Source organism: Mauremys mutica, chromosome 5, assembly GCF_020497125.1.
Source record: "Mauremys mutica isolate MM-2020 ecotype Southern chromosome 5, ASM2049712v1, whole genome shotgun sequence".
Lineage (NCBI taxonomy): Eukaryota > Metazoa > Chordata > Testudines > Geoemydidae > Mauremys > Mauremys mutica.
The window spans coordinates 60,380,155-60,402,659 of NC_059076.1; the positions used below are offsets into that span (position 1 = coordinate 60,380,155).

A 22,505-nucleotide genomic window follows, 5' to 3' on the forward strand; every position below is an offset into this window, starting at 1 on the left:
GAAGTCGATGAAGTATTGATGGCGCTTGGTGGTAGCCCTGCTGTCTGTGTTGTCCCCTCTCTCCATCCATCTTGTGCAGTATTTCAGAAAATCAGTGTTAGGACATCATGCGTCAAAGAGACAAAGAATAGTGAAAGTTAGAAGATACCTAAAGACAGACTTTCCCCAAGCATGCCTCTTTTCCTGGAAGCATGGGGCCTAGGGCTCAGCTCTTGTCATTAAGAAGGAGTTGAATTCAAATGTTGACTCCAACGACAAGAATATGGAAAGTCATCTATGAGTGTGCTGCTATTTAGCTTTTCAGTGGTTATCCTGCACCAATTGCCAGTACCAGAAGGAATCTTGGAGAGCACTTTCCAGAGCAGTCTATGCTAATTGTGCTGATCCCTACTGGACGATGAAGTGTTCAAGGGATCCTACCCCCATTGGGCAAGTTAACACCACTGCCTCTGAGGCCATTTACTCCCTTCTCCCAAGAGATTTGATTCTAGGTTCGTATACTTAATTGTGGTGTAGGGTATGGGTTCCATGTTGCTTTATTTCAGCTCTGCCATTGCAGCCTGGTTGCTGGCTTGCTGCTGTCTCCTCCTCCTTCCCAGAGCCATAAGTAAGTAATAGCCCTACTGCCCCTTTGTTTCCCACTCTCTGTCTTTGGAGTGGAGAAGGCAGGCCTTCACTCAACTACCAGAGATTCTCCCACTCTCAGGTTTTCAGCACTGCAGCAGTTTTCACTTCGCTTTAGCAGAGCACTGCTGGGTTCTCAGCAGCTGGTTCATCCCAGTGGTGGTCTAGTGTTGTAGCACGGGCCCTGGTAGTGCTCCAGCTAGAGTCCTAGTTAGCCTATTCTGTCAGGTGAGTGAAAATTCTCTCACACACACACTAACCACCCTTGTTTCTTTTACTTAGAGGACAACCCTGGTCTGAGAGGGTCCCAATGACCATGAATCAGATAGAAAAGATGGAATTAGCTTTATGCTCTGCTCTTTTTGTTCTCACCAGCAAGTGTAAGTGCCTGGACCCTAGGCCAAACAATGCATGCAGCAGGAACGTCAGTATATGACAGTAATTAAACAAGGTTCTCCTCTTGCTCCATTATTCTGCCTTGGCTCTAGAAGGTCAAGCTCAGTAGAAACTTCTGTGCTTAACTCTACTCAGAGGCCCAAGAAAATCATTCTTCTTACTGCTCTTCATGGCAGGTTTCCCTCTCTGGTGCATTCTAGCTCACATACAGCAGAGGACTCGCTGCAGAGCCGTCAGAACTTGGCTACATAACTGAAATAATAAAATTGGTTGCACTGAAGTAACTAAATATATGAATTACAAGTCTGTGTGCACACAATGGGGGCTCCGTTTTAACATAAATCTATTCTTACTCAGTTACATAATCTTGAAATAGGGCACTCTTCTTTTGGATTAAGTGACCACACATAGACTAGCACTGAAATAACTAACAGAAAATCAGCAGTCATGCCCCCCTTTAGTTACTGTGTAGACAAGCCCTGCCCTTCCATGCTGGTGCATTGCTCTTATCTGCATGGTGAAATTATGGAGACCCACACACTAAAGCTAATTGAGGTCCCCTTAACTCTCACACGCACTCTCTCTTTGGTACCCTTCCCACCCATGCCTGCTGTCCTGGTCTCAGCTGCATTATCTAATTAAACAACAAGACTGCAGCTGCCCCAGTGCTGAACTGGGTTAGGACTAACTAACTTACCTATGTGCCATATAATAAACCACACTAAATATGGCTTGACAGGGTTTTCCGAAACAGTGCTCAATAGGGTACGTCCTGGTCTACACGTGCAGTAAAACAGTGTTCAGCAGCGAATCACTCTTGTTGATATTAGCAAACAAAATTTACCTTTAGTGACAGTTTAAAAGTAGCGGTAGGGCACGTCCCAGTCACCCAAAATGTTAAAAGAATGGAAATTAAGGGGAGAGAATTGTACATTTCTTTTCCACGTTTGTATTGACCACAATGCCCCAAAACACTCCATAAAGCTTTTACTTCCATCTCAGACAGATACCCAAAACCAGCACTGAGCTCCAGCACCTCTCGGCTTGGCAGTTCGTATCTCGGGCACCTCTTGGCTTGCCGCATCAGTTACAAATTAAGCACTGCCAATAACCAAACTGGTTCTCCAAAACACACAACCTTAACAGATCAACACATTTGACTGTCATGCCATCCAAGCATTTTGGGAAGGGGATTGTTATTTTGCCTTACCACTCTTGAGGTCACTATTATTCTTTTCTGCTGAACGAGTTTCAGAGATGTAGGGCAGGATTAAGATTTCTTGGCACCAAAATGTTTTGGTGCAACTTGATTGTTGCTGCTGCCTGAAATTCAGAGGATTAGAGTGCACACTCCTAGCATTCTGAACTTGTGCAATCAATAGTGCACTGGGAAAAATTCTAATTACATGGACAATAAAAGTAGCTGTTGTAGGAGAGTAGAGTCCAAGTGAAGATACAGGTAAGAGCCTAACTCCAGCTTTTATTGTGCTAAACCTTTTCATAGGCCATCGTTTTGTCTGTCACGTGCTTCACCTTCCGTGTCAAACAGTCTCATGCCAGCTCTCCTGGAAAACACAGTAGCCCAACTTGCTTAAGCAAGTTCCCAAGGTAGGGCCTGCTACACTCCTGGACCCTCTGTCCTGTCAACGGGTACTGTGGTGTGTGTGTGAGCGCCACCACAACCCACCCTTATAAAGAGGCTTGTGAAAAATAGATTTCAGTGTGCATGAAGAATGACAAAAATTATGTAACATTGCAATTAATTTCATGTTGTCTAAATAGATTGTTTGGAAGTGAACACAGGCTTGTTTCCAAGGAAATCAATGCACCATCCGCTAGTGAAGAGTAAAGTGCAAGGAATACTTGCAATCAAACCATTTTAATCCATGTATATTTGTACAATTTATATTAAAAAAAAGTGTACTTGCAGACATTAACAAAGACCAAACAATATTTTCTATTTATTTAAAAAGCTTTAACCATACAGAAGCAAATCCCTAATTATAAATGCATCATTATGCATAGATTTTACTGTTTACACCATAGTGCTGACTGCTTTTATTTTTCATCCAAAAATCTATTTAAACTCCAAGAATTCTTAAACATTCCACTGACCTCAGAACTGCTGTCTATTTTATCAAGTCATTGACCTCCAGCTGAGAACATTGCTCTACAAAAAGAAAGTCAAATCTTTAACAATTAAAAGTGCATTAATTGTAGATTGTTTTAAATTCATAAATGTTTATACAAGTCAGTGAAAACACCACCCTGTGAATTAGCTTGATTGTAAAGTATCTTTTTAATAAGAATTTGATATTACAAACTTTAGCCTATTTTATTTTGTGCAACTCAAGAGTTGCACAATGTGATCTAGTATTCCTGAAATACCCGCTGCAGTACATTAAAACTATTTTACATTTTTAAATGTGTATACAATGTTCTTGCTGTATATCCCCATTCTTTCCTTGCAACAAAATTATTTAACGCAATCAGCGTAAGCCCACTTTTAAAACAGACATTTTGAAATTTCATTGAGTTTGTCTTATATTTTGCAGGAGACACATGCCTATTTCATTCTAAACAAGTTCAAAATATTTTCGTTTCTTTGTTGTAGCTTAAAACAGTATTTTATATTTTTTGCTGTAGATTTGGTTAGTTAAGGTGAGATGGCTATTCTGCTTAAGTGTTCTGGAGAAGAGAATACTGTCTCTTAAAACATCTGTATCCAATTATATCTATTGAATGATTTCTAGCAAAAAAAATCAATGAATGGTTTCATAAACAACAGGTGATTAAAGTAAAGGATTTATTGTAATCTTCTTACAGTTGTTTGCAAAGACAGACATACGTTTTTGCATAAAGATATAAATTGCTTTTTAAAACTAATTTAGTGTGTTTTTAATTATATGAAATTTCTGTGAATTATGAATTGTACCAAACCAAGATTAAAAGCAATAAGGTACAAAAATAAGAGCAAACAGACAACAATTTGTACTGGGACAGGCATTTAACGGTGAAGTTTAGAATATGGCTTTGCTATTTTAACCAAGCAAAGTTACTTAGAGATAGAAAAGGAGCTAGTAACTTTGTTAATATAAAAAGCTGCTGCAGACTGTATTCACCCCAAACCTGGCTATTTCTGAAATTCCATTATCAGTATTTAAAGAGAAAAAAAAAGTAAATGAAAGGATTTCTGACCATTTCTTTACTGTAAACAACCAGTCTGCATGCTGTGTATTTATCATGTTGGACATGTGGCTTTCATATTGCTGTGCAGGTCAGTTGATTGTATTTAAGGATCTAACTATGAATTAGACTTCCAAAATTGCAAATAATATATGTATGTATACATTTATATATACCGTCAGATCCCCCTCTCTGAATACAGCCTCTACAGATTACCCATTGCATAAGGCAGGTGTCATTTAAAAAGACAAGCAGTGTTGACTCTGTCTTGCATGTGCCAGAAGCACACCTCAGAGTTTTGAATCAGAAAGGGGGGGAGGGGTAAATTTATTAATTACCATTTATAAGAATGCTACATTCTGACTGGTCCAGGGACAGCTGTAGCTCAAAAATGTCACTCTTGCCCAGACAGACAATTTAGGAATCATGACTCGCTGAAAAATGATTCTATTCAAATTAGTATATAACAGTAACAATGATGTTCAGAAAAGTTCAACTGGTCTCTATTCTACTCCAGAATTTTGTATTTATTTACAAATTGTGAAAGTCACCCAATGAGAGGTGCATTTTCATAGCTTTACACCAGAGGACATGTTTTTGAGACAAAAATTGAGAACTAAGATAGAAATATTCACAGTGAAAGTATCTGTTTAGATGTAGGTCTGCTTACATTTTTACATTAATGTTTTGAATTTATAACTAAAAACCCCACCAAGATAATCTGCCACTATCAGCACCATACCATTCATCCTTGCCAATCAAAATATATCTAGTATACTTACTGTAATGATCTCTATGTTCCCTTAACCATAATCGGAATTCACTCTCCTAAATCAGAGGTGACAACTGGACCTTTAAAGGTTACATGCATTCAATATTAAAAGGAATAACAGCAAATTTGGGAAACTTTAATTTTGAAAAAGGAAAAAAAAGTCATTTAACATCCTATGATTTGCTTTTATCTCCTTGAGTAATCTGGAGTAGAGGGCAGAAACTCACCACATCATAAAGCTGGCAAAAGCTTTTGAGAGACGGTAATATCTTGTTAAATGAAACCACCATAAAGCTGCAAACACAACATAGTGTAGTTTCCTACAGAAATATGAAGCAGTATTCCTAAAATGAGCTGAAGTCACATATACTTGCAAGCAGTAGACAAAAACGGAGAAAAATGTACCAAAAAATCGGCTTAAATACAACTGAAAAAGGTTGTGTGGTTATTTACAAGAGATAGTGTAAAATGCTAAATTAGATATGATGCTAAAAAAGGCACAGCTTTCCCTTTCTTAAATACACTGTAAACGGTTCATTATGCATGCAGAACATTTCACTTTACAAAAAAAAAAATTACCTTGTTTGTTTAGACAAAGATAGTACTTAAATAGTCTCCAGCAAAATAGAATTCTTTCAAAAATACTTTCCCGTTCATCCTATTAACCATTAAAGATTTTTCTCATTTACAAAAGCTCCTTACACCTTATTTCAGGTCCTTCACAATTTATACATACAGCAATGTACTGTACAGCAAAAGACTGCAAAAAATTATTTGTAAAGCCAGCACAATAGATACTATAAACTGAAACTGAGGCATTTGTTTTAACATCTTATCCTTTTTAATTAAATAGTAAATGGACACTTAACACAGTGTATATCACCTATGATGGATAACATAGGATAACAAATGCCACAGGTGGGGATAACGAGTATTCCACACCAAATGTTCTGTTATTACTTTACACTTCAGGGTTTTTTTGTATATATTTTTACAAGAAAGGAATATTAATGCCCCATATTGACTTTACGTTTTATGTGCAAACCAAGGGGTAAGCTTTAAAAAGTTTGTATTAGTCCTTGAACCCTTTTAAAACAAGCAAACAATACCAGAAACTACATGGCATATTTAAAACTTCCATCTGTTAAAATATCAAAATCAAAGAGTTATTGACTAGATATGGCTTTTCATCCAGAGGAACAGGAACATTTTCTAAGTGTTGGGAGTAAGGGGGTAATTTTCAAACATCTAGGTCTTGCCAAATCCAGATCAAATGTTTTCCAAACCCTTCACATGATTTTAGACTAGTCAGAGGCTGCTGAACAAGTGTAAATAGCACATTTAAAATGTTGTTTCTTGGGTCCTTCATGGGTGTGGAATAACACAAGGAAACTTAAGGCAAAGTTCTTCTATTAAGACATTTTCCATCACTTCCTGTGAAAGTACAGGGGCTTGGCATTTCCAGACTCCACCTTTGGTAACTGGTCACTGATGATTTCCACCAGCATGGCTGGAAACTCCACTTTCAGTGCCTGAGACTCTCGGAAGGTGTAGAAACAGAATTCTAACAAGTCACTAACAAGCTGAAATGCAAAAAAGTGCAGAGGATTATTAGAAAATGTATCAAATGAATTGTGCCCACAGATAGACAATAACAGTACTTTGGAATATTACCAAGGAACATCAGCTCTACTGATTATCTTTTTCCCCCTGAAAATCAGTAAATGGGGAATGGAGTGAAACCAAGATACCATAGGTTTGACTTGCAGAGGTTCTGAGTAGCTGCACTTTTCTTTGATTTCACATACATGAAGATTTGATTAAGGGCAAAGGTATTTTCTATAAAACTGCAATTACAATTTTCCACATGGTTGTCTAGGTGAAAGTTGCATCTTACAACTCATATTTCATAATGATCACAATACTTCAGCCAACTCTGACCAGGGAGGGCAAGCATGGAGATAACCTTAGCATAGATCCCTCAAAGAGTGACTTTCTCTGGCTGTCATTTTGAAATCCCAATATAACAGGGCCCCCTTGAACATTTAGAAGAAGAGCAAGTTAGGTTGGGATGCCAAAAGGCAGACAGCTGTCTATTATTTTGGCAATGAAAAAATATAGTACATCTCAAAGAACTGACAATGCTACTCTGACTGTCTCAAACTTTCTTTTTCACACAGATTTTTCTTTATTGCAGATTAGAGTCTTCATTTTGGTCTATACTGGCATATGTGAATACATTACAAGAAGGGGGCCACAGCATTTAGCTCTGTCTTTACGACATTTTAAAATGGGATTTTTTTTCTGTCTCTTGCAATTCTGTGATAGAAAATCACAAACTGCAATTTCTCTTTGCTATAGAAGAGATGGGCTGCGGGGCAACTAGAAAGCTAAAGACAATTTATTAAATTGTGCATTCCCTTATTACAAACAAATACTAGGTTATAGTAGTAATAGCAGCAAAAGAATGGCATTTCAAAAATAGCAACTGTCTAACAATCTTGTAAAGTCCTACAGTAAGTTAAGTCATCTATGATTTCTGCCTTGGACTAACTGACATCACTTGTTAAAATCAGAATGGTGTGGACAAAATCACAGAATAGATTTGGGCACCTTGTGTTTGCCAGCAAACAAGAGACCTGAATCTTGATCTGAGTTAGCACATTTTCCCACTGCAAGTCATTAAATCATTGTTCCCTATGGCCAGGCACCTCTGGCTTTGTACATTCACCTATCTTCACTGCTTTATGTGCTGCTCCATTGACTAAAAGCTACAGAATATTCCATTTTTAAAAAAGCCTGTTTGTTAGAGCAACTTTAAAGTTACATGACTAAAAGTTTTGCATGACTTAATTCTACTCCCGTGTGTGCTTGCATTATGATAGACTTTAACTACATGATTAGAAATTTTCTCAAATACCATAACATAATCTATGTTCATATAAACATTTTCATTACTGTGTATAACTATTTATGCCATGCAGACCCAAGTAAAACAACTTGAGGGAATAATCCTGCAGAGCCCTTCATCATTTTTAAGCATCTTGCACCACTTACTTCTATTCCTGCCAACAAGTTGGTCAGAAAAAAAAAGGTGTATTATATTATATAATGTGAGAGAGTATGTGATCATGTAATTAAAGACTCTACAGCATGCATACATACAAGTGGGAAGACTTAAGGTTGTGCATGTAATTTGCAGAGTCCTGACTCCTTCAGCAGGTTTTACCTATTTACACTGGAGCCCATTTGACAGGTATTAGATCAATGGTCTGAATCTCACTTCTTCTTGGTTAATCATTTACGCCCGGGGGGTGTAAAATATTACTAACTCAGAATTTTCACTCACTTTGGAGGAGAGAGAGAGAATAATACAACTTGGCACTGTTTTCACTCACTTTGTGGGGTGGAGGGGAGAGAGAGAGTGTGTGTGAGAGAGAGAGAGAGAGAATATATAATACAACTTGGAACTGTGTGGGGCTGGGAGGGAAATAATACTAGGCATTTCCTTTCCACATCGCCTCTCCCTGTATGGACAGTGTGGAGAGGTTGCTGGAGAGTCTAGGGACGGAGGGGAAGTGCCAGGGAGATAGCTGAATCTTCCCTTCCACATGGAGGGCCCCTCCCTATGTTAATGCAGAACATTCAAATACCACACAGATGAACACAGGATCAGAATCTGAATAGAATAGTAAAATGTGCCGTGAGATAAGCAAAGTATGTAATGTTCACAGTTCTTTTCAGAAAGCTGGATGCAAACTAACTAATTTGAGTAGCTGTTAGCTCGCTCAGTCACTTTTCAGCAAAATGATGGCTACCAGCAGGAGGCTTGAAATACTGAATTTTCAATACAATCCCCACTGTATGTATCATGTGGGAAGTGCTTCTCAGCAGGTGCATTTTCAGGCTACTAGGCTTTTTCTTGTAAGTAGGTTGGTTGTTTGTTTTTTACCCTTATTTTTTCCTGGGTTGGATTTATTTATTTTCTACTTGTGTTTAGATTTCCCTGTGTTACAAGCCTCCCCGGGGTCATGGCTCCCCCTCCTTGTGAATAAAGTCTATTGTATATGTGAAACACACAATGCAAAATGACACACTGGAAAAGACGAAAGTAGGGCTCAAAGATAAAGGGATAATTAGAAGATTGCTGAACAAAGAAAATCTAATGAAAGGGCTGAGGTTTGAAATGTATCAACATGTTACTGTATATAGAAGTATGAACTTTTCTAATTCTGTTTTCAATATTTTCATAATTGTCCTTGCAACTATGTAAGTAATTCTGCAAACAAAGGACAAACTTTACCAGCACAAGTCAATAAGTTATAGGATCACTTTAATATCAGCTAGAACTTTGCAATGGATAATCGGGGAAGTGGGCTTGTGTTATGTATGCTACATAAAGATGGTGAAAAACAGCTGATGAGCAATGAGCTAACAATTGAAAATTTTGTGGGTACATTAAACAGAGATCATGTTACACCATCCTGATTTTTTGTGTATGTGTGTGTATGTATGTATACACACACACAAATACCTATCAGGTACACAAAAGTAACACGATGGATGTTTATCTCTATTTCAAGAAAACATATATTGCTTTTCAATATACACTTTGAAAAATTGGAAGAAAGTTGTATAACTACAAATAGTGTACAAAAAATAGTGTACAAAAAAAGGAAATAAAAAGTGAAGGCAACTAGGACCATACATCATACCTATCCTGTCTACTTCTCCACCATACACAGACCAGAAGATACAACCTTAACTCTGCCCCTGCAGTGACGATGCCTTTCACCACCCTCTCACTCAAATCTGAGCATGTATAGTTTCATGAAACTGAGCATAAATGATGAGTCATTGGTCAGTGTGGGTGGGGTGGAATCTGCAGGAGGGGTGATAGAAGACTGGAATACCTATGAGAGAGATCTATCGTGCAGAGCGGTTGTACTACTAGTTGTTAAGTTTGTGTATCCAGAGGTGGGAGGTGAGGATATAAGCTTAGGTGACTTCTTTCTCATTTCCTTGCTTTTTAATTCTGCAGACGAACCTTAACTGCCACACAGCACGGTATTTCATATATGTTTATAATTTAATCTGGGGACAACTATAGTTGCACCTTTAATAATAAATGAGGGCAAACAATCACTAGAATGAACAGTCTTGTGAAGTTGTTCAGTCCCACCAATACAGATATGAATAATCTTGGTGAGAATACCATGGACGTTGATCCTGCTCAAGGCAGGGAGTTGGACTGGGTGACTTTAAGGAACTTTTCCAACCCTAGCATCTATGATTCTACAAAATTCTTGACTCTGCTCTGGTTAACCCTAGTCTCTATACTTAAAAATGCAAGAATCCTGTACAAAAGTGTGAATGTGTATTCATTCTAGTGATAATGCTGGCATTTACACTTACAGATAGATACAAACACATCTCAACAATACTTTACCTGTAATTTAAAAATATAGTTTTTCCATCTCACAACTTTGAATGTTTTAGTTAGGTGACTGAGAAGGGGAGAGACTGGGAGTCAGGTGGAGGGGAGATTGGGCTTTATACTAAGACAGCTGGGCAAGGAGACTGGAATTGGGAAGAGAAGCTTGAATAGTGGAGACTGGGACAGGGCAGGCAAGGAGAACTGGACTCTGACAAGGACCCAGGGGTGGGGAAGTGACAGGACAGGACTGGGCAGGGACAGGTTTGAGGGGATTAAGCAGAAGGAGTTAAACTCAGGGGATATGGAAAGAAGAGTCTGTGCCCAGTACAGCACACATCCCTGCCACAGAGTTCCTGTGCAACACACTCACCGAAACCAAACTTTTCAGAGGACCCCACCCTCACCCAATGCACAGGATAAGCCTGCTCTGGGGATGAAGTAGGCTTGTGTAGTGAAGAAGGCGGTTGCCTGTAGGACCCCTGATACATTTGTTGCAGAAATGAGAAGGTGTGTAAGAGGAAAAGAAAGGAGATTCTCATAGTTAAGGCTGCCCTGGTTAAATTAATTCTATCCCTGCCTCTGCCACAGAGTTCCTGTGTAATGCTAGACCAGTCATTTAACTCCCCCATGCTGACTCAGAGCCGCTTACATTAGGATTCCCCTCAACCTGTATAAAAAGGAGTCTCTTTTGCAGTAACACACACACCAAGGAGCTGGAAGGCTTATGCTAAACTAGCCCCTTTCTTTAACTTACCCCTCTTACAGACCATCATTTAAATTACAGCAACTGAGATTTAGTGAGGTTTGAATTAAACTAAGGGAATGCAAGCAGTTATATACCAGCACAGTGTGCTGAGAATTTGCTGTTACATTTTATCCCATTTCCTCCCGTGAAAGCAGGAGTTTATAATGGAAGTGCTGATACCACCTCTACTAGAGCTATGTGAATGGCAACACTCTAATTAAGCAGTGTGAATGAAGGCACCACTGATTTCACAAATAGAATCTTGGACAGAAATTATTTATTTTTACAACCATTAATTGTTAAAAAACTATTACATTACTGAAGAGTTACTTGATGATAAGGTTTTGCTTGCTTAGCTGCGAGTATATAGAATAAATAATTTCTACTTCCTTCAAAATTCTTATTAGTCACACTCTTGCCAGAGGAAAAAAAAACAATAGATCACTCCTACCAATTATATGAAGTTATTGTCTAGCTCACTTTGATAGAATGCAATAAAATGTGGCTTTGTATCTTGGTGTATGCAATAAACCTCGCTCCATAAGCACCCCTAAATAAATAAAATAAAACCCAGGTGATGGTGCCTACAGTGTGCATTTTATTATAAAGACAGAATTTATAATATTTACTTCAATGTCACTTAAACCACAGTAAGACATGAAAAGTTGCTATCCGCCTAATGAACTAACTATGGTGGCTTTTAAGAGTGATTTGATAATATACCTGGACAGAGAGTCTCACTTTACCACATCAATCATTAATGAATAATTGTCATTTCTACCTAATTCATGAACAGGCAATGTGTTTCACAAAAAACACACTGCATTTAAACATTTTTAAGACTAAAGTAGGCTTATTAAGATTCCTGCATCTTTATGTAACAATGATTACTGTCTCAATAACCAGTCTTCGCATCTGCACTCTAAGATCTGTGAAATTCGAAAGATTAATCCCCTATTAACTAAACTTCAATTTGTCATTATTTGTTTTTTCTATGAAACTCTCACCTATATTACTCTTCGAATTCAGAGAAATGAACATCATTCCATCACCAAAGACAACACAGTTACAGTGGACCGCAAGCATGTGTGGCATTTTTGTGGCAAATAGTCATCCAGATTTCAGCCTTATGCTTTTCACCACAACCTTGTAACAAATGAGGAGTAACAAAAACTGCTTCAGGCTGCAAAGATGCACATTACCATGCTGAGCCCTTTCCCTACACTGGCAAGATGAGCCAGTGCTTTCACTTAGAAATCCCTCTCTCTCTCTTTGTCTATGGCATGAAATTTTACAGTCACTCCTTGACTCCTCTCAAAGTTTACCTACAGTATCATTATGATTAAGACTACATCTATGGAAACCATGATTTCATAATCAACTAGAAAATTAACAAATTCAAATAATTTAAGGCAGTGTTTGGGTAACAGCACAGAGTGAGTAATTTATCCCTAGAATTAGTTTCAATATCAGGGACAAGCACAAAGCCTCCGTGTTTTCATGTAAAGTAATTCTCCTGTGAATTCATGACACACTGTATTGTACCACCAATATCAGCTTTTTTCAGAGAAGTAAAATCTTTGTTCTCACAGCCTGAGTGTATGGGAAGATCCACTTTAGCTGTACAGTATTCCCTTCAGGAACCATAAATATTAATGATTCAGCAGCATGGTCCTTAAAGAGTTTATTTTTATCAGGCTGAAAATATCAACAAGCAAACAACAGTGCAATACTCATCACGCTATGCCAAAGGGTAGGTTCATGTTAGGGTTTAATGACACTGCATCGAAACAAAAGTGCTTAGAACTGAAAGTCTGTTTAAATATCAGTCAGACTGAAACTGAAAACTTTTGTTTTGAGAACTGCTGAAACATATATTAAAGATTGTCATGATACAGCCCTTGCCCTCAAAGCAGACTTGCTCCAGGAGATGTTGAAAATCCAAATGAAAATTTTGATAGCACGTGTAATGCATCTGTTTCTTATGTTCCTGCATGCTAGTTGGCTGATCACAAACAAGAACTGGCTCTCGCTCTCTCTCTCTCTCAAATACCCTGGGTCATCCCTGAGTCTGAGACTGAACTGCTTACCAATTTGGTTAGGAAATGGAATCAACTAGCCTCACTGCATTATGGTTCTGAACAAACAATGCTGTTTAATGAAATCATTAGAAATTTGCTTATGACAGTCAGAATTGTTAAAAAGACAATCCCTGAAAAAGGGAAATGTGGATTAATATGTTGGTCCCCACAACACTGATAAAACTGTGAGTGAATATGATTGTTTTTATTTGTATTCCAGCTATCTGATGCATATATCTTCATCTGAGCTGTTCAAGAATGGCTTTGTTCTTCTGTTCTTCAGTTTTGTTTTCTGTGCTTGGAGGTTTTATGAGTCATTGCTTAAAGTTGCTGATATTTTCAAATACTTTACTGCCTACCTGCTCTTCCTTTCTTTTTTCCTTATCTTGGCACTTTTTTGTCTGCACATATGCTCACCATGTGGATGAAAGGCTGAAAGCATTGAGCAGTGTAAAACCATCTCATTGGTTATTATGCTATTCGTATTATTTAAGCCAAATACAGTATCATGCAGTATTCAACGTTCTTATTTTATATAGTCCTTAAAAAAATATTTAAGAATGAGGTTAATAAAAGCAAGTTTTAAGATACAAAGAAACTATATGATTGTGTGGCACTTCACCCAGGTAAAGTAAACTCCACAAATAATGACATGCTGCCTTGCTCTAATGAAAAAGCTGGAGGCAGCAGCAGGACTGAATAAGCATGAATTCTACAGAGGTCCCTTCAGGCTTGTGCTGCAAATGCCAATGCTGTATCTGCAGCAGGGATACAAACATGGGATTTCAGCTGTGGTTAGAGCAGTCACAGGACCAAGTATATTCTGATCCTTTAAAATTACATGGAATGAAAGTTAAAATTATGCTGGTGACTGTTGAAAAGTATTGACCTGTACTGAGGATTTTAGAAAAAAAAAAAATCTGCATTTCCATGATAAGAGCTGAGAAATTCCACTCTCCACAGGGCAATTCTCATCTCGTTACTGTAAAATTATTGTGATGTGCTTTGTCTAAATTAATTTATCATTTGGCCAATTTTGATATTGAGATTAGTCTTCTTTTGGATTAACACACATCCTTGGGAACAATCTAAGCCAATTCAAGTAAAAAGTAAACTGTAAGGAGAAAAATAAGTGCTTGTCTGGTAAGTTGCAAAAAATAGCAGTGTTGTGCAGACAGCTGGCTGTTTTAAAGAGAATACTGACAACAAGACCTTCTTTAAAAATCCCTTCTTAACTTGTTTATACTAAAATAAAATGTAATATAATGAAAATGGCATCATCAAATCTGATCCTTACTAAAAATTAAGTAGAATACCACAGCATTCTGAAGTGATTTGATCAAAACACTATAGGTTACAATACTCATGTAGTGTTTTGGGTGATTACTTTAGAATACTGTATTATTTTAAATAACTGCAGAATTCTGTTAGCTATTACTTCCCATCCGCACAATTCTCCTTTTTTAAAAAAGTACAAAAGAATTACCAAATAAAACACAAACTCTGTATTTCGGAAGACAATTATGTAACTTTCAATGAAATGTATGAAAAATATTACAAAAGCATGGGCATGGGAGGAATGTATGAACTGCTGTGGAGATTCATATGTGAACAACTTGCAAATGACTTTCTTTCATCACCAAGCCCATTCCTTCAAACCAAACAGTAAAACATCCTTCATTGGCACAATGAACAAAACTGATCTCTAACGAATGAGCTATTACTGCAGTACTAATAATATCCTTTTCCTCCCACTGAGATTTTAAATGATTTAATGAACAACAGAATAATATTTGAAAAATAATTCTGAATGTACATTCTGTAAACACACCTCAGGCTCTCTTACAGATCTGACCTAAACTGCACTGCACTACGTCCACAAAAATGAAAACTAAGACGCGTACAAAAGAGACATTTATATGCAGCTTCTACAATTAGGGCCCAACATTCAACATGCAGCTCACAGCAAAATTATTTTTGTGCCTCATCATGATAGAATGAGAGTGTTTGCTTTCTTTTGCTATACAGTTTAAACAGTTTTTACTGATAGGTAACTGGCGGTTACAAGGTAAACCTCTACATCACAAAATACCTTTGAAACAAAATGGAGGGACAGAAATAATTAAAATTCAATTAATGCTGGATCTGAAAGCTCAGCAAAACTTCAAGGTACCCAAGTTGACTCTCAACCATTAACAAATGTTTTAGAAAGATTGAGTTATGAGATTAGCAGTTGTTACGGGTCACATATTTGTTCAACAGTGAAGTAAACATTTTATTAACAAACCAGTTCTTAAATTACAAAAAGGGTGAAACTCTAATACAACACCTTGCGTTGTGAGCTGACTCAGGTTCCTTAAATTTTAACAACACACTGCATATGTCACTAATCTCGGTCTCTGAAAAAACGGTTTACACCATTCATCTGCTGGTATAGGGCCAGATTCCAGTACTTTTACTCATATTGAGTAAGACTTGACTCAGCGAATAGTTCTGTTGACTTCAACATGACTATTCGTGGTGTGAGGTACTATTCACATGAATAAAAGTATCAAAACCTGGCCCTTAAAGGTTTTTATTTTTTAATTTTATGTGCAATTTTCCCCTAAATTTGTCCAGAAACTTCTAACAGACTCTTTGAAAACTGATTGCCTATTGCTTTCCTGCTGGTTAGTGTAATGAATAATTACTAGTTTACCTTAAGGGAAAGATTTTTTCTTTAATCCTTCTTAAAGATACCACCTTATATGCTATAAGCTCCCTGATGGGTTATACTTACATCGTGCATGGAGTCCAGAAGCTTAGTCAATTGGTAGAATCGTTGCCAGCTTTGTCCAGAGTTACTTGGACATTTAGTTACCATCTTCCTTAGTTCTTTGATGTAATTTGCCCTCATTTCTTCAAATGCAGCTTGGCTTTTGAGGCCATCCTTGGGAACTGCCAGTAAAATGACATATTCGTATTAATATTCATTTTATTGAGTATTCTTATATTATCTACATTATAAAGTTAATGGTTGAAGGGTTATAGAAGTGTTTTTGTGTTGTGTGGGAGCATCATAAACATTTTCAAATGATACAAGAGTCCTTTCCAGATCTGTGTATGTGGATTAGTATACGCAGAAGGGTTACATGGGGCAGGACAGCATCTTGAAAATACAGCACATACTAGCCACCCACTGAAATGATTTTTGCATTTGACCTAAGCACAAAACAATAGCAGAGGGAGCAGGAGTCTCTCTCTAGAATTGAAGACACTACATACCACCACTTGTCTGCTATAGTATACTTGCGGGGAGGGGCAATGTACAGCACATACTTGCAATTGCTTTGATATTGTACTGTACTCAAATTATAACTGCCAAGTGTGGTAAAGCTACATCAAATAACACATTTCTTAGGCAATCAAACAATGTCGGAAGGTTAGGAGATTATTGAGCATGTGTGTGACATCTTAAAGAGAGCCATCATGCTAATGCAGAGCAAGAGTATTTTTTCTAAGTTCACATTCTGCTTAAAGATTTGACCAGATAATATGTCTGCAGTCTCAATGAAAGCTTTCTTCTTAACACCCCTTTAAAATTCTCATCTGTACTAGTGAAGGGCCCATTTCTGAAATTCTACTGAGCATGCGTAGAACCTCAGAGTTATGAACACCTGGGGAATGGTGGTTGTTCAGAACTCTCCAATGTTGGTAACTGAACAAAACTTTATGGTTGTTCTTTCAAAAGTTGACAACGGAACTTGACTTAATACAGCTTTGAAACTTTACTATGCAGAAGAAAAACAATGCTTTTAATCATCTTAATTTAAATGAAACAAGCACAGAAACAGTTTCCTTACCCTGTCAAATATTTTTGAAATCTCCATTTTTTTTTTTAGTAGTTTACATTTAAGAACTGTATTTGCTTTTCTCTGTTTTTGTCTCTGCTGCTGTCTGATTGCATATTTCTGGTTCCAAATGAGACGTGTGGTTGACTGGTCAGTTCGTGACTCTGAGGTTCTACTGTAGTACTGATTTCTGTGAGCAGTTTGACTGACTTCAGTGGACCTAATCATGGTAACGAGCGTACCATTATTTATTTAGAAACTTCAACCAGATTATTCACTGTAATAGATACTACACCCAGTAGTAAATGTTTGTAGGATCAGACCAAAACTGAATCCTGGACCTGCCCTTGAAAAGGTTACTAATAACTCTCAACAATGTCATGATGTTTTAGTATTCACTAAATTGTTTAGATATTGTTGAATCACGAATCAATGTAAAATCTTGGCTGTATTAACTCAGGTCTGCAACAAGAAAATTAAGTATTTCAGGTGCAAGAAGTGAGTTTATTTTCTAATAGTTAACTATGGTAGAGGATTACCTAGAACAGTTTTTTTTAAATGTGTGGATGGCATCTCAACAGAGACTGTTCTGTGGACACCCTCCCTCTTAATCCCATGGCTCACCTTCTCTCTCACTGTGATCACAGAATGTACATGTGGCTACTACCAAAATTACTTACATGGAATAGAGTTAGGAATGAATTTAATAGTTTTTTGGGGTGCCTACTAAAGCAATTTAGCAGTGGGAAATAAAGAAGAGATCTACGATCATGTGACCAGCAAGCACCCTGTGAAAGACCACCAAGTGCCCTGGGGAGCACAGTATGAGAACCTCTGGTTTAGACAAGCTAACAGGTAATGTGTCAATCTGCAAACCAACAGTAAATAGATTTCTTTACACATTTTCTATTGCAATAATAAACTTGAAGGCACACAACATTCAAAGACAGCTAATACAAAACAACCATTGTTTTAAATAGATTTGTGAGCAAAGTCCATATCGAGTGAATAAACACCAATCACCTTTCTTTGATGGAGATACAAATCTCCTTCAGTAAAAAATAAAATAGTTACAACATGCTATGGGCACTTGCATAAAATGCAAGGACTTAACTATTTCCTCAATATTTACAAATCCATTCAATTAAAAGTAGGAAAATACAACTCCTGCATTCCTAATGGCATTATAAAAATGTGAATTAAAGCCATACTTCTATTTCTGTCAATTTATTTCTTTATTTTACTGTTATATTGGAAAATTATTACACCATCATCTCTGCCAGATTATAAAAAGAAGAAATAAAATCACAAATAAAAGGAAGTCAAGCAAAACACCAAATTTTGGAGGTCTGCCGAGTGTTTCTGATTTTACTTATTAAATGCAGAAGGGGTACTGGCAATCATCCAAGATTTTCGGCTGGGGAAAAGCAAGAAAACAATTGAGATGTAATGTGTGGTTTCTTCCACATGTAAATGGAGTGAAACTTCCTTGATGTGGTCATCATAGAAGTTTCAAAGCAAATAGTACGCTATACGTGACATGATTCAATTAAAAAAAAGAAATAAAAACAAGCATGGTATTTTCTATCACAATATTGTATCAAGGTGAAGTTATTAGAAACTGGAATTATTGCTGATCACAGAAAATATTCTATAAGTGTTATCACGATCTTCATTTTTTTATCCCTATTAAAGTTTCACGATGTAAATAATCAGACTATCCCAAAACTGACAAAAAAAACTGTGTAGATTTTCTAAGGACATCATTGTCCATTTCAGAATGAACCAAGTAATTTATTTTACCCAACAGGTTCTTGCAATGAACTCCTCAAACCCATTTGTTAATAGTCTAAGAAAAAGGTACAATAATACATATCTATCTTACTGAAACAACTACCATCACATTAATTGCTATATGCAATTAAACTATTATTACTTTATATAGTTTCTCCCCTTTCACTGCTAATTACAAAAACAGGAGATCCACTTCTTTATTCTACTCTGTTCTATCGTACATTGGTTCCTTTACCACTCTCACAATCATAGATAGTATCTGAGCATGTTCCAGCAGTGCACTAAGCAGCATAACTAACATCTCTCACTTGTGGTTTGTTCTTTCTCTCTTGTTCCCAGGGAGAGAATTGTCCTGTGTCCCTATTGAGGGGAGGAGAGGGAATGTCAGGTGCTAATGAGATCCACTTGGCACTGGACCTGGGAGGGGTTCTAGTATGGAGCTGGCTAAGAGCCAAAAGGTATGTTGACACTGCAGCTGGGAGTGAGCCTCCCACCCCAGGCAGACAGACTTATGCTAGCGGGTTTGAACTAGCATGCTAAAAGTAGCAGCGTGGACACTAAGTCTTGGCCTGGAGCTTGGGCACTCACACCTATGAGGCTGGGAGGGCTTGAGATCCCAATTTCCAGCCCAAGCCACAATGTCCACACTGTATTTTTAGTGCATGAGCTCAAGCCCAGGCCAGGAGGCTCACTCCTAGCTGCAATGTAGACAAACCCAAAGTGGCCTCTGACCCAGGTGAGAGCAGCCCTGGGCTTGCTCTCAGCTGCCAATAGCTCACAAGCAGAAACCAGGAAGAGCTCAAGTGCAGTGGTGCTCTGGCCATACCTCATTTTCTCTAGACATGCCCCCTTTATTCCCCCTCCATCAGCTCTGTGCCACATGGGGACCCCCCTTGTGATGGGGGAATTCCTGCCTGATTAATTCAGTGAAGTCACAGTGCAGTATCTTGACATCACAAAGCACCAAAGAAAGATATGATAACAAACAATCCTTTTTTGATGTGACTGAATGAATCAGATGAAAAAAGGAGGATGATTACACAGAAGAAAGTTTCTGTTTGCAAAACAGATGGGAATCAGCACTGATGGGGAAGGAAATACAGAAAATGTTCATGCTGTTTTAATGTTTGTTTTATAGACATTTGTAATGGGGTTATAGTTCTTTAACTGTTTCTGTTATAAGACAAGAAGTAGTTAAAAAAAGATGAATTATTAAACACTGTTGTCATTAACACTGAGGGCATATCTACACTGCCTCACAGTTTGGACTGTGGTGGTATGAACTAGAGTGTACACCAAAGTGCTACGCTGTAACTTTCCCACATGGACACTGTGGGCATGAACTTAAGGGTCCCAAGTTTGCACCAGTGCAGTCCTCTTCAAACAGGGCTACACACACACCAACTAGGGACCTTTTAAGTTGGTGCCTGCAGTGTCCACACTGGGGAGTTATAGCGCAGCACTGCAGTTCACTCCCCTGTAGTCTGAATGGCAGAGGCATGTAGACATGCCCTGTGATGCAATTCTTTATTATAAAAAGTAAGTCTCTGAAACTCTAGCCCCAGCTTAAGAAAAAAGGAATACAATTTAGTACACTTTCAGTGTAATATATTATAGCATACCACACACTCAATTACCTCATACTAACACTAGACTCATTTTGTCAAGGACGTGCACGTTTTGATCCTGATGATGCTTTTAAGTCACTTGTGTTGAGGACAATGTGTACTCAGTGAGTCAGAATTCCTTCCAGTTCCCCAGCATGCAGGGGAGCAGGTCTTCTGCTACTTCTTTTCATGAGAAGTAGCATGCTCCCTTGGTGTGCTTGGCCAGGTCTGCTGGTTCATGCATAGAGGGATAGGGCTATTGCTTCCTTTCCACCCCCTGCTGGATATATGACATCCTGAACAGAAAGAGCAGTCCCTGCTGTAATGGGGAGCAGGAACTGCAGTTGTGCTCTGAGGCTGTGCAGCAGGGATGCTCAGGTTCCTTGTTTTCCACCCCTTCTCTTGTGAACATATGAACCTCCAGGACAACATTTGCTTCCTCTTTTGTTACTCTTGTAGTTAAATGCCTTGTATCATTTTGTGAAGTACAGGTGCTAAATCAATATGCCATCTAACAATTAGCAAGTATGCCAGGTAACAGTAGGAGCTAACCTACCTGTGCTTAACAGCAGCAAAACTTTCATTATGGTATATTCTTCAAAGCTAATCTGCAAGCGAACAAACTGCAGGCTGATCTGGTGCATCCCCTGGCACAGTTCAAACATTGCAGACTGGCGCATCCTCTCCCTGCAAAGGAAAAACAGAACAACAGCATGGGAGAATGCAAATACATAACAAAATCCACAATGGCAACCCATGCATCAGGGAAGTCAAAGTGCAACCTTCCAGTGAAACGCAGCCAACAGAGAACTTCAATAAAGCTTGCAGCTCGTTCTTGTTTAGCAACAGATTTATGGCCTACAGAGACTGTATGTGCTTCATCTTATTGTGAGTGGCAACCTCTTCTATGTGCTCCAGGAATGAGAAAACACAGAATGCAGCCACTTTAAAACTAGCTGACCTTTCCAAATCCTGATCACTGCATTCTGGCCTTGGAGGACCCAGAACAGAGTCCTTTTAAGCTGAGAGGCCCGACACGACCTAGGCTCATAAATCAATTTCCCGGAACCAGGAATTTTCATTAACCGGGCTTACTATAGGTAAGCTGGGGTAATACTGTATTAGTGGGAAAAAGCTACAGAAATAAAGAGAAATATCATTTGAAAACAAATTTGAGATTTAAGTTTTGAAGATATTAGTAATAACACACTAAGTAAAAAAAAATACAAAATAAGGTTGTCAGTGTCCTTTCAATTTTTTCCTGGCTGAAGGCAAAATTGACATGACAGTGTTCCAAAGGAGATGTATGGGCTGCGATATCTGAGCCCACATTGTGTAATGTTTTGGATCACCTACGCAACTCTGCTCACTGTTTAGCAGGGAATTGGCTAAGTGTACAAATGTAGTGTGAGGGGAAGAAATACGGTAACAAGAGGAAAGATAAAGTATATGGTCCAGTTTTACACAAAAATGAGGGGAAGTCAAGAGAGATTCTTTCAGCATACTGGCTGACATCTTGACTTTGACATCATCATTTTGGATGGTGCTCTATTGTAAAAATACAGCTGGCAGTTTTAGGAAAGGAATGAGAAATGAGGCAAGTGGCTTATAAAAATAAAATTAAATGCATGACTGCATGTTATCTCCTTCAAACCACTGTCATATACCACAAAGGAGTTAGCAGCTTAATGCTGTGGATAGACATCTGGGTATTAAAGAGGATATCAGGACTAAATAATAGTGCATCAGCTATTCTAGATTTCTGTGTGAAGCTAGCTTTAGCATTTGTCCACCACAAATAACTTCTGTTTCCAAAGCTGTTCTAACTATTTTCCTGGCAACATAGAAGGTCAAGCTACAAAGATAAATGTGTGCTACAATAAAAGTGAATCTGATAAACTTAAATAACTAGTAGATAATTTATGTTAGAGTTTAGTATAATTCATTGAACTCCCTAAAGGAAACCATTTTTAAAGTGAACAAGGAACTTTTAGGTATTTAATCAAACTGTTACAGTTCTGCTATATTGGAAT

The 22,505-nt window shown here is 37.9% G+C and overlaps 1 protein-coding gene across 10 annotated transcripts in view; it reads right to left on the reverse strand.

Annotated features, from left to right (window-relative positions):
* Nucleotides 1-2,957: 2,957 nt before the first annotated feature.
* NR3C2 (nuclear receptor subfamily 3 group C member 2) overlaps nt 2,958-22,505 on the reverse strand; it is a 293,477-nt gene continuing 273,929 nt past the window's right edge. For 9 of the 10 annotated variants that reach the window (XM_045018250.1, XM_045018254.1, XM_045018257.1 and 6 more), the window contains 3 exons: nt 21,029-21,159; nt 16,021-16,178; nt 2,958-6,561 (listed from right to left, as the gene is read on the reverse strand). In XM_045018250.1, coding sequence (XP_044874185.1) covers nt 6,406-6,561; nt 16,021-16,178; nt 21,029-21,159 — 445 coding nt within the window. In that variant the 3' untranslated portion in view covers nt 2,958-6,405. Of the gene's footprint in view, nt 6,562-13,470; nt 13,674-16,020; nt 16,179-21,028; nt 21,160-22,505 lie in introns of those variants that run through there. The other variant, XM_045018258.1, reaches the window with a different exon arrangement.